The sequence below is a fragment of the Halichondria panicea genome, chromosome 13 (genome assembly GCF_963675165.1).
Source record: "Halichondria panicea chromosome 13, odHalPani1.1, whole genome shotgun sequence".
Classification (NCBI taxonomy): domain Eukaryota; kingdom Metazoa; phylum Porifera; class Demospongiae; order Suberitida; family Halichondriidae; genus Halichondria; species Halichondria panicea.
Genome location: NC_087389.1, coordinates 561,075 through 572,317, shown reverse-complemented (window position 1 = coordinate 572,317; position 11,243 = coordinate 561,075). Strand labels below are relative to the sequence as shown.

The following is an 11,243-nucleotide window of genomic DNA, read 5'->3' as shown; positions in this document are numbered from 1 at the left end:
TCATGTCAGTACTGCATGCCTCTGTTTGTAATTTCAACAAAGAGACATTCCTCTGCTGCACTGAACATTCAGGACATAAATGGGACAGGATAACAATAGTGTAAGCACACATACAAAAGTAAAAAATAAAATGATAGTTAGTTATTATAAATAAGAGTGCTTGTCTCAGCTTCTTCTTCAATGGGTCTTCTCTGAAAGTAGCCATAAGTCTGGGCAGTAGGTTGTTCCTGTCCTCTTCTTCTTCTCCTCTTGTTCAATCGCCCACCTCTCCTCTGGTTGCTAGTAGCAATGGTGTCGTTCTCTTCAGTTATATTTGAACTGATCTTCTTCCGACGATAAGTGACTTGAACAAGAACTATCAGGACAACTGTATATATTGCACGAGAATATAATAATTATAATGGCATTACGAACAAAGACAGTATAATTATTATACTAAATCTAAGATTCAACGAATGAATATAACATAAACGTCTAAATTAAAACGCATTTGCTTACTGAAACCAACCAATCCGACGACAATCCAATACCAGTATGTCTCCAGCCATTTTGCAATAGAAGTAAAGCCTACTTCAAGTATATTCTATAAATCAAACAACACTTATAACGAACATACACGCTAATTACAAAATCGGCTTACTTTTAGATTGTTCAATGGATCATCGTTGTTGATGCGGAGACAATTGCTATTGGATAGTGAACGGACAAACAGTGAGTATAATCAGTATATATAATTTATAGCGGAGGTGTGCTTACTGTTCACTGGTACAATATCCTGAGAAGTTGGCACACGGGGAGCCTGGTAACAATTGGGTGTAATTCACTCCTGAATGAAGTGGAATTATTGTGTGCAGTTAATGACATTGTGTTGCTACGTACGTACCTTCTCTGTTGAGGGTCGAAGTGCATTCTCCACCCTCTCCGTCAAATAAACAGCAGATATCACACAACTGCAATCAAAATAAGAATTTTTTATAGTCGGTAGATATATAAAATCATGTACATACCTCCTCTTCATTCATGCAGAAGCATGGCTGTGAGCTATTGAACAACGAGCATGGAGATCCTGTGCATACATGAATCGTAATTTATCATGAAAATGGCAATAATAAAACAAATCAGCTGTTTCATACATGTATAGATAAAGTTTTGCTCACCAATACAAGATCCATCCTCACACACATTCTCTCCATTGTTACAGCTGGCACCATCCGGGAGGGGCGTGGTGGGGGGGCATTCAGGGGAGGTACCATTACATACAGCATCATCTTGACAACCTTCCTGAGCAATATCGCCAGTCCGACATGCTGTGCCAGCCGGTAGAGCACTGCAGCTGGTTCCATCACAGCAGGAGCTGGCAGCAGCACTGTGCGAGCAATCATCATTAAACGCACACAATCATTGTACACTATAACTAATAATGATAGTGTCTTCCTCTAGTCCTCCTCCTCACCTACAAATAGCCCCAGGTGCTAGAGTACAGTTTACTGTGCAGCAAGAGTCGATAGCTTCGCACAAGGTCTCATTTTTAGTGCCACAATCGCACTCCTCTCCCGACTGCACTACGCCATTACCACACTCTGAACCAGAAGGCTCTATAAGAGGAGAGACAAAATATCATGCAGGTGAGCACACTGCGCCAACACATCAGTTACAAAACAGGCTGATGTATATACTATATAGATGAACGCACCTGGCACAAAGCAGCTGCTGCTTCTAGCTTCCAGCGTTGCTCCGATTGATCTTCTACTGCAGATGGAGAATTCTTCAAGTCCACCGTCAGTGGCACTGGGGAACATAATGTACTTGGGTGCGCTACCTCCAGGCGAGCATTCTGCATTATCAGCAGGATCATGCTGCATAAAGCAGAGAAAATTAACGCATTCACAGAGTTTGAAAGAAGAAGAGTTTGACTTACAGGGGAGCCATGATTATGGCCGAGTTCATGTGCGACCGTGATGGTGGACACTGCTTGAGGAACCTGTGTAATGGCTACATAAGTGCAAGTACACAATAAACATCACTTTCTATAATACCCTTCTGCCGAAATTCAGTAGAGAAGTGAATCCTGTGTTGAGGCTGGAAACACAACAAATTAAGGAATAGTAACTATTAGTTGATGAAGCTCACTTTAAATCTCCCTTTGCAGTTCTAGTGCGCGTTTGACAAATTCCACCAGCTAATTGCCCACCTATAATTATGTAAATAATGTTATAGCCACACTCGGATGTTAGACATTTATTCTTACTTGGGTCGGCAAGATAAGCGAGTCCAACAACCCCTGCAAAAGAAATTATTAATGTGCATGTACTGCAAATGGAGAAATTTGTAGATTACCTTGAAAATCTCTGTACGTGAATAGATGACCGAGACAGACATCATCGAACTCCAGTGATGCAAATGATTCCAATAGCTCTGAAGTTGAGAAGCCACCAACCAGAGGGTTTGTTGCCGGGTTTTCATCCATGTAGATCTACAAGCCCGAAAATAATACGAAAATATCACACATAATACTATAATTATATAAGTTAGTACCTGTGCTGAAGCCACTGATAGTCCAAATTCTGTGGACATCTCCTCCCCACTTGTACCTATGAACTTTGTACGTCTGTATATATACGGAGTTACCATAGTTACATGACATGCAGCGAGTGAGTGCATCACCTGTATATTTTGTCTGAGGCCATTATATGATCCATCATTATACTTAGAGTCTGCATGATGAGGTACATTGAAATATATAACTGGATATGCTGTTTCAATTGCCTTACTGTTGATTCTAACAAGTTCCCAATGTTACTGTAGAATTCATAATCTGCAACTATCTTAATTCTGCAAGTGTTCTTGTCATTGTCCACTGCAAAGAGGAACAGTTAGCCCAAAGCATAGCATGGTGTGTGTATACCTGCTCTCTTTCTTTTTAGTTCACTAGTTAGGGTATCGCTGTGAAGCTGCTGCTTAGCTGACTCCTGTGCATGTCAATACAGAGAGTATTTTATATCAGTAGTGAAAGCTCGCAAGTATAAACAAATACCTGTACAAGTCTTAGCATTGGAAAGTCGGTACTTGTGCAGTACTTGTGCTCCAGCTCATACACGACATCACTGGTCCTGTACACCACACTGTTGAAGTTGCCATGCAGGCCATACTTAGAAGAGGGCTCCAAATGATACGTCTCCCTGCACAGCAACAGGTGTAATGAAACCTACTATATAGACTCCAACACAATGCATTGGCCTTATAAGTATAATACTGTGCAAGTGCAAGGCAGGCACCTTTGGGATTTGATAACAATGTCCACTGCATTTACTGCCACTCTGCCATGAACAGTAGAGCCAACTTCACCTGCAAGTCAAGTTAAATTCATCCAGCAATGACATGCAGTTTAATATGTGTAACTAGGAGATCACCTTTAACATAGCCGGTGACATAACCTCTTGTGTCAGTATCACGATTCACAGATCTTCCAGTTTTCCCTATAATCTCCACATGAAATTCAGGATCAAATAACGTCTTATGAGTTTCCAGATGAATATTGAAGTCCCTAAAACGAACAAAGAAACATCATGATTATTTTATTCGGAGGGTGTAAGCTCAAACCTCTCAAAAGCTTTGAAATTAATTTCAGCAGTCAGTGATTTAGAAGTTGTACTGACAACGTTGGGCACTACAGTTACCGTCTGGTACTGTCTCACAAACTCATCCAGGTTTTGATCACCTGGATTACAAAAAACAAATGCATGCATATGTAAGTTTGTGTATATTATTACAACAACCTTGGGTTAATTTCACTAGAAGGCAGGCTATGGCCACAGGCCACAGGCTGACTGGTAAACTGCACATCTTCATGGCTTGATCTATTAGGGATTATTATCTTGAGATCTATTTGGGGGAGGAGCTGCTGATTGCACAAGCATGTGACACACCCACACTTTTGATGATTGTGTTGATCAGATTGAGGTCAAAACAAAGCCATTTTACTTTTTAGTAGCTAGCAAAGAAAAGAAATGAAGGCTTTACTGATATCATTTGCTACACTCGGTAAGTTTTATATATCATACTTGCAAGCTAGCGCTAGTCTATAACCTTAGGCCAGTTAGCTATGCTTGATAGCATAGGATCTTATTTAGGATCAGGAATACAGTACTTCTATTTATAAGTCTTCCATACGTACATACATACATACATACACGTACACGTACACATACATACACGCAGTATGCTTGGCCGTGAGCTGCCATGCTCAGTGCTCAGGAGGCACCACTGACACCTGGGTAGACCAGCCCTATCAAACAGACCCCAGCTCCCTGGATGATCCAAATGGGACACCTGTTGGTTTTGATAGTCTCGATTTCCCCGGCATCGATGAACAGAATGGACGAGAACCCTGTGTCCAAGTCACTTTCCCATCAGGATCGTTGGCAATTCGATATCTCTACGTCTTGGTAGCCAGCCCTATTGGCAGAGTCTGGTAAGTTAGTTAACTAGCTAGACTATATAGCTTGCTGTTACTACCACTGATGTACTATTATAGATCTACTCAAGCTAATGTTATTTAATACACATGCAGTGTTGGAATTGAAGGGGAAACGGAGACTTCTTGTGGAGATGTGAGTTGATGAATGGCATTGCTATATAAATATGTGTTAGCTGGTGTTAGGTAGCAATTGTTCATGTACGTTGGCAATCTATATAGGCTTGTCAGGAAATGCCTTGAATGTTGATCTTTTATTAATTTTACATTAAACACTGGGGTGGTGCATTTCACCAGGAGTGCTGATTTCTCATGTAACTACCTTATAGCACGAAATTTTCTTTAATTTTGACTGCTTATCGGAAACCATGCCTTTAAATCTTTGCACGTTATAGCAGATAATTCTAACAATTTTCGTGTAGGATTGCTAACCCACAAAAACAATGAAAATTACAACATTTCACGCTATATGGTATTATATCAAGTGCTTCAGAAGTTGCTTTCTTGTCCCACAGGCCGACTTTAGTTACTGTATCTCTAACGTTGATGGTAATCCGAGATTGGAGTTCTCTTGTGATGCCTCCTGCGCTCAAAATGAATTTACCTTCCAGTATCGAGTGGTCCTAGAATCAAGAGGTGAGTACACGTATAGTGTGAAGCAGCTCTAATGTTGAGTGAGAGCTACGAAGCTATCCTTAGACAAATACAACGTATGTAATACTGTACAACAGTCGGTAGCCATTATCTATCTTTGTATGCAGCTGCTGACGATGAATTCTTCTGCAACAACATCAATGCAACGTTCCCCAGTTCCCTGCAAGTCTTACCCACTAACGCTGTGACCCTTGATCCCAACCCGAGCCAGAGCCCCAACAATGGAGCCACCATCCTGTCCCCCCTCGTCCTCGGCAGTCTTCTACTTGTCACCCTACTAGCCATGCTCTTCATGCACTAACTGACAATCTGTGTTAATTATGTAGTTGACCATTATTTTACTAAACTTGTTTTTAACTGTTGTCGTAGTTTGTTTTTGTGGCTGGAGCTTGTAACAGCAGGACTGACAAGTATAGCTCTGTTTGCTTATTTATAGACTCTGAGTTTAATTTTTTACTACATGTCACATAATTATTGCCAAATAATTTTTGTTGATTTGTATGCTATAATTATGACTCCAATTGTACAAATAGTGAAAATGATGAACATTGTGATCCTAGCAAGCACTAAGCGTGTTCTATGTCTGCTGGTTGCCATAGAGTCCGACCATAGCCTCAATCTCTCCGAGCCTCTCTCTGGACAGTGGTAGAGCGTACTTCCTCAGAGCAGAGTGGGGGGTGCACTGCAGGGGGCCAATTAATTAATTAGTGGCTGGAAACTTGTGTACACACATCAGTGAGCATGCAAGTGACATAGAAAATCAAAAAAACTTTTAGGTAAATTATACATGTGTGATATTATAGCATGTGCGATATGCAAGCAGGTGTGTGTGTGAAATGTGCCACGCCCTAAAAACTACATTCCAAGGCAACTAATACGAACCGAGTGAGAAACGAAGCTTTGATCAGTCTTAGCAACAGCTCTGTCCCCCTCACATCTCCCGTAGCAACCGTCGGTTGTACGAGGGAATTTAAACTCCTCCCAGACATTGTGTCGGAGGGACGGGTCTAGTTTGATCAGGTGACCCTCGGTCGTGAATATATACTTAAGTGAGTTCTTGTTCACCTCGTTATCAGTGTCAAACAGCTGCAGGGAGAAAGGGGTTAATATGAAGTAGCAGTTATTAAAGGGTTAATCAGAAAAGTCATAAGCAATGGTACATGTGTTGTGGGTGGCAGTACAGAGAGGCTTCAAGCTGCAAGACAATACTGTTTGTGTAATTTGAGCCACTCCAACAAATCATCTGAAACCCCAATCAGTCCACATGCATATATATAATCACATAGGCTCGATCACTATTACAGTGTTGAACACTGATCACACCCACCCGTCCGCCCACTCAGACCATGCCCACACACACACACACACACACACACCACAGTGACAACACACCAGGTACAGGTACTTGCAGGTCTCGCTGAGGAAGAAGCTCTCCATCCTGTCCTCCTGAGTCTTGCTCACCACATCATGGAGGGTAGTGTATCCACACCTGTAACAGTACGTGTCATAATTATGTATACTTGCCCCAAGGCTATATTCACCCACTACACACAATGACAATGCCTGACCCAATGTTCTGTACAAAGGTCATGCTTTTATACAGTGCATGCAGTGTGTACGATAGAGAGAAACTCAAGATCAAAGATGACCTTTTTAACGCCTGTTTAAGCAATACCAACTATGGACAAACTGGCAGGATTAATCTCGATCATGAATATTATATACAGTCAGAGGCATAACCATGGTGACATAGCTAGCTCACCTTGCTTTGGTGTGTCTGTTCAGGCTCTCCAGTATATGGCCTCCCACGTGGAGATAGAAGGGGTTCTGAGTAGCCTGCGAGGATATTGTTATGACTTCGACTAATCATGTTTAGCTGTCTTAATGCTAACTTAAACATTTATTATTATTGTGCAACATCTGTGACAAATTATATAAAGTATCACTAAATGCGGTGAGTAATATTGGAAAATATATCATAACATCGATCACCTCTCTCCCATAACACATGAGGCAGGTTAGATACAATGCCAGGCCTTCCTTTACCTGGTACAGGAAGTAGGTGGACTCTACAAGCTCTGGCCTGAGGGGGTAGAATCTGACGTTGGGTGACTTCTGTTGCCAGTCAAACCTCTCGGGAAGTGCCTCGTATCTCCGCCAGATGGAGTAGTGGAGGGCGTGTGTGCAAATGGCCTCTTCCAGATCTCCAGCCAGCACCTGTGTGTGTGTGTGTGTGTGCGTGTGGGAGGTGTCAGGTTAGTATGACCTCTATGAACTATAGCCGTGTGTATGAAAACTGTAAGCTGCTTCTGGGTACAATTAAACCTTTCCCTGATACAAACGCAAGCCTCAGCTGTCAGCTGTATCTCAGTATACAGTGATCAGTTTCCCATTAACTTGAATGTGAACATCTTTGAGGAATGCCTGTTGATATCTACAATACACAGTGAGAACATGTCCTACCCTAGCAACCATTCATTCACCACTTGTACACGTATGGGTTGTGTTCAGCAAACATTCTCAAAGTCTCTGCCTAGTTGGTTTGCACACAGAGCCCCAACAATGCAAATAATTATATCAGGATATTGTGTTTCTCTCCCACACACGACGAATATAGTGCAAGATTCCAGTAATTACGTAATCAGGAGTCAAGAGTCAGCTGACCGTGAATACACATTCGTCAGTGACCCTTTTAAGGGAACAGTAGCAAAATATTGAATGCACTTAACTTATCAGATTTTTCCCAATTATGGTGATCCCATCATACCCACCTACATGTATATAAGAACAAACCAGTTAGAGGGCTACTCTAACAATGGTGTAATGCATTTCTCCTAGGAAATGGGTTTATCCTATGGATGGCTATACTGTCTGTATACGCCCCCTCCTTTCCCTTCACCTGCAGTCCAGCGAAGGAGGCTGAGAGAGAATCCATCCAATAGTTGAGCTGCTTGCCTGAGGCATAGTCCACATTAACAAACATCGGGCTCCCCCCATTTCCCACGTCCTTGAACACATCCTGACATCGACGCCTGCACGAGAAATGGTGGGGGTACAAGCATGGAAATACTATCAGGGCAACTGTGTGTACCCTCTAGCTTATTGGCAATGACTCACTAACATTTGCCTACCTAACAACACTCTTAACTAAAGGCCACACTTACGCTTATTAATAGGTACGTACGTTATGCAGCTGCTTTTCCTTCTATTCTTTTAACCATAATATTATTATACAGTGTCGGTAGCTATAATGGTAAGTGTGGCATACCCTCTCCTGAGGTACTTCATGATGCTGGCATACATCTCATAGAACATCTCCAAGTCCTCTCTCTCACCAAACAGAATGTTAGACTGTATTAGGGGAAGAGCAATGAGTCACAGCTAATTCCATACACCATCACATCATTATCAGAGGGGTACCTAACACAGCTCTAGCTGCAGCCACACCACATACCCTGTGTACACACACCCTCCACACCACATACCCTGTGTACACACACCCTCCACACTACATACCCTGTGTACACACACACCTAACCCTCCACACCACATACTGTGTACACACACACACCCTCCACACCACATACCCTGTGTACACACACCTTACCCTCCACACCACATACCCTGTGTACACACCTTGAGCAGGTACTCGTAATAGGAGTCAATGCCAGCTCCAAGTCCACCCATCCTACCAACCCACTGACCAGTCTGAATGTTGATCACATTCCCTACAACAGGACAGCTTTCAATAATTATATGAATATCAGTTTTATAGAGCTAAAATTAAGGATAAGATAATTGTGAAGGAGTATGGGGTACACAATCTGATTCAGCTGAAAGAGCCCCAAACCATTATTAAACAGAGGGAACAGCCATAACTTTAAAAATGTTCAAAATTTCGTTGGGGCCCTAATTTGTCATTTTTCGGCCTTGGATCATGGGCTATAATCCATGGTATTTGGCTGAAATTTGCAAATGTTTTCATCTCCCAAATATGAACTTTGATGATACCATTTGAAAGGTCTCTTTCTAAGCTTTCAGAAAATCAGAAAATCGTTGAAATTGAATCCACGGAATTAAGTTATGGCAGCTGAAAGAGTCCTAATGTTCCTACACAAAACTACCCCTTCTGCCTCACCCACTAGCCCAGTGTGCCTGTGTCTGTGATCCCAGAGTGTCCGCACAGCCCTCCTAGCGGCATTCTCATAGACCGGGTCTCCTAGTAACCGACTGAGTAGAGTGAACTCGAGTGTGAGTGTGCCTGCTCCAGCTGTGCAGGTCTCCATAAGCTCGCCCTCAGGCACACCATAGCACAGGTTCACCTGTTAATAGGGACAATAGTATTTTTAGTTACTACTTAGACTACCCTTTACCTGATTAAGGACGCTTTTGGAAAATTAAACTATTTGTGAGCTTCTCAATGAAAATTATATTTCTTAAGCTGTATGACCTTGCATGACCTTTGAAACAAACTGTCAGAACTGTTTCTACTTCACAATTCAGTTAAAAAAAGTGGGTTATAGTAGGTAAGAAAGGGATTTCACTGTTCTCACTCACTCTTGGATGGGGCAGGCCAGTGGCACTGTTCTCAAAGGCTGGTAGCAGTCTCGCTCCCAAGTCATTAGCCAGAGACAGCAGCTCATTAGTATAGCCGGTTGGGGTCAAACTGCCGAAGGGTTTATCTGAATCCTTGATCAGCAGGTGAGCAGACAAAAGAGAACCTAATATTCTGGAAACGGAGGATAAAGATAAATTCTCCGTACATCAAAAACTTCAGACACATACAGAGAGAGCGAGTGATACAATTATTGTAGTAGTAAATGAACAGCTACAGAAAGCATTTAGGGATACCACAATAAATATAATGGGGGGTACCTAATGGTGGCATTGTACAACACACAGGGGGGGGGGTACCTAATGGTGGCCTTGTACAACACACAGAGGGGGGTACCTAATGGTGGCCTTGTACAACACACAGAGGGGGGTACCTAATGGTGGCCTTGTACAACACACAGAGGGGGGGTACCTAATGGTGGCCTTGTACAACACACAGAGGGGGGTACCTAATGGTGGCCTTGTACAACACACAGAGGGGGGTACCTAATGGTGGCCTTGTACAACACACAGAGGGGGGTACCTAATGGTGGCCTTGTACAACACACAGAGGGGGGTACCTAATGGTGGCCTCGAATACTTGCACAGTTGTGCAAGGTCCGCTGAAGGAGACATTGTCCACCGTCAGCTGCACTGCTCTCATAAACTCACTAGCATTGCCCATTATCTGGAGGAGAGTTAAAAAGGGAAATGATGGATCTGGTGTTGGAAATAAGCTTTGTTGTTAATTTGGTGTTGGAAATACATATACGTATAGCTTTAAATTGGATGCTCTAGACCAGGCCCCCAAAGAAAGCTACTGACACTGTTTATATGATGATGGTGTGTTAGCTCACTGCTAACGTGTCCAGCGTGTCCACCAGTGTCAGACTATAGTCACCCAGAGCATCATTCACATTCACATTGGACCTGGGAAGGAACACATGACAGTCAGTGAGACACGTGAATACTACAAATACATCACAGCTATGAAGTTTAATAGCATGCATACATACCAACCCCAAAATCAGAAAATGGTTATTCATCCTCACTGATCAATCCAGTCGTGTCCTCGTCCCGTGCAATTGACTGGATTCAGCTCGTCAAATGGGAACGCATGAGTCATGTAGTTATCGTAACCAAAATAAAACATTCTCTTTGTGTCTTGTAGAAACTGCAGCCTCCTCTCCTCTGAGAAAGGCGTGTGGACGAGGTCAGAGATGGGGATTATCTGTGTCACATTCTGAGCTGAGTTGGATGGAGATGTTTGGTAATTGGGAAGAAACACTAGCAAGTTTGGTAGAATGCTCCAGAGAAGATTTGCTCCAGCTGCCATCATCCAGATCCGATTAAATACTCCCCACCAGTCGACGTGTTGATGTGCTGGCTGGCCCAGTTGCATGAAGGAGTTGGTGTCACTGTTCAGTAGCTAGGCTAGGGATGTTAGAGGAAAAGGTGTTTGCTGAATTAACTGCTGACATCAACAGAAAGCTAAAGAGGTGTGTGTGGTCAGATGACAGGA

At 42.7% G+C, this 11,243-nt stretch overlaps 3 protein-coding genes across 5 annotated transcripts; 1 reads left to right on the top strand and 2 right to left on the bottom strand.

The window, feature by feature from the left end:
* Window positions 1–24: 24 nt before the first annotated feature.
* LOC135346823 (disintegrin and metalloproteinase domain-containing protein 10-like) lies at window positions 25–3,915 on the bottom strand. Its single transcript, XM_064544570.1, has 23 exons — window positions 3,777–3,915; window positions 3,601–3,718; window positions 3,411–3,544; window positions 3,276–3,345; window positions 3,035–3,179; window positions 2,906–2,969; window positions 2,772–2,857; window positions 2,665–2,714; window positions 2,536–2,608; window positions 2,338–2,473; window positions 2,249–2,281; window positions 2,131–2,191; window positions 2,037–2,079; window positions 1,919–1,981; window positions 1,694–1,856; window positions 1,454–1,595; window positions 1,158–1,366; window positions 1,008–1,066; window positions 884–950; window positions 757–826; window positions 641–686; window positions 499–583; window positions 25–367 (listed from the first exon to the last, which is right to left on the bottom strand). Exons 1-23 carry the CDS (start codon window positions 3,847–3,849, stop codon window positions 138–140), a joined length of 2,220 nt encoding a protein of 739 aa, XP_064400640.1. The 5' UTR covers window positions 3,850–3,915; the 3' UTR covers window positions 25–137.
* Window positions 3,903–5,667, top strand: LOC135346826 (uncharacterized). Its single transcript, XM_064544576.1, has 5 exons — window positions 3,903–4,041; window positions 4,219–4,471; window positions 4,571–4,610; window positions 4,990–5,110; window positions 5,236–5,667. The coding sequence occupies exons 1-5, from the start codon at window positions 4,008–4,010 to the stop codon at window positions 5,427–5,429; spliced, it is 642 nt and encodes a 213-aa protein (XP_064400646.1). The 5' UTR covers window positions 3,903–4,007; the 3' UTR covers window positions 5,430–5,667.
* LOC135346824 (ER degradation-enhancing alpha-mannosidase-like protein 1) lies at window positions 5,600–11,212 on the bottom strand. Of its 3 annotated transcripts, none has more exons than XM_064544571.1 (13): window positions 10,774–11,212; window positions 10,579–10,651; window positions 10,303–10,409; window positions 9,686–9,857; window positions 9,267–9,450; window positions 8,765–8,856; window positions 8,397–8,479; window positions 8,028–8,160; window positions 7,175–7,345; window positions 6,891–6,964; window positions 6,521–6,617; window positions 6,011–6,214; window positions 5,600–5,810 (listed from the first exon to the last, which is right to left on the bottom strand). In XM_064544571.1, exons 1-13 carry the CDS (start codon window positions 11,121–11,123, stop codon window positions 5,706–5,708), a joined length of 1,845 nt encoding a protein of 614 aa, XP_064400641.1. In that variant the 5' UTR covers window positions 11,124–11,212; the 3' UTR covers window positions 5,600–5,705. The 3 variants fall into 3 exon arrangements, with proteins under 3 accessions (XP_064400641.1, XP_064400642.1, XP_064400644.1); XM_064544572.1 differs by having other exon boundaries at window positions 10,742–10,916; XM_064544574.1 differs by having other exon boundaries at window positions 10,738–10,807.
* Between the last annotated feature and the right edge of the window lie 31 nt (window positions 11,213–11,243).

Coding starts and splice junctions, on each gene's coding strand:
- LOC135346823 (XM_064544570.1), bottom strand. CDS start 3,849: ATGAAGATGTGCAGTTTACCAGTCAGCCTGTGGCCTGTGGCCATAGCC. Junction 3,719..3,776: donor TCTAGTGAAATTAACCCAAG/GTTGTTGTAATA, acceptor TTTGTAATCCAG/GTGATCAAAACCTGGATGAG. Junction 1,367..1,453: donor GCACCTGGGGCTATTTGTAG/GTGAGGAGGAGG, acceptor TTGCTCGCACAG/TGCTGCTGCCAGCTCCTGCT.
- LOC135346826 (XM_064544576.1), top strand. CDS start 4,008: ATGAAGGCTTTACTGATATCATTTGCTACACTCG. Junction 4,472..4,570: donor AGCCCTATTGGCAGAGTCTG/GTAAGTTAGTTA, acceptor ATACACATGCAG/TGTTGGAATTGAAGGGGAAA. Junction 4,611..4,989: donor CGGAGACTTCTTGTGGAGAT/GTGAGTTGATGA, acceptor CTTGTCCCACAG/GCCGACTTTAGTTACTGTAT.
- LOC135346824 (XM_064544571.1), bottom strand. CDS start 11,123: ATGCAACTGGGCCAGCCAGCACATCAACACGTCGACTGGTGGGGAGTA. Junction 8,857..9,266: donor CAGGCACACTGGGCTAGTGG/GTGAGGCAGAAG, acceptor GTCCTGTTGTAG/GGAATGTGATCAACATTCAG. Junction 5,811..6,010: donor AAAGCTTCGTTTCTCACTCG/GTTCGTATTAGT, acceptor GGCCCCCTGCAG/TGCACCCCCCACTCTGCTCT.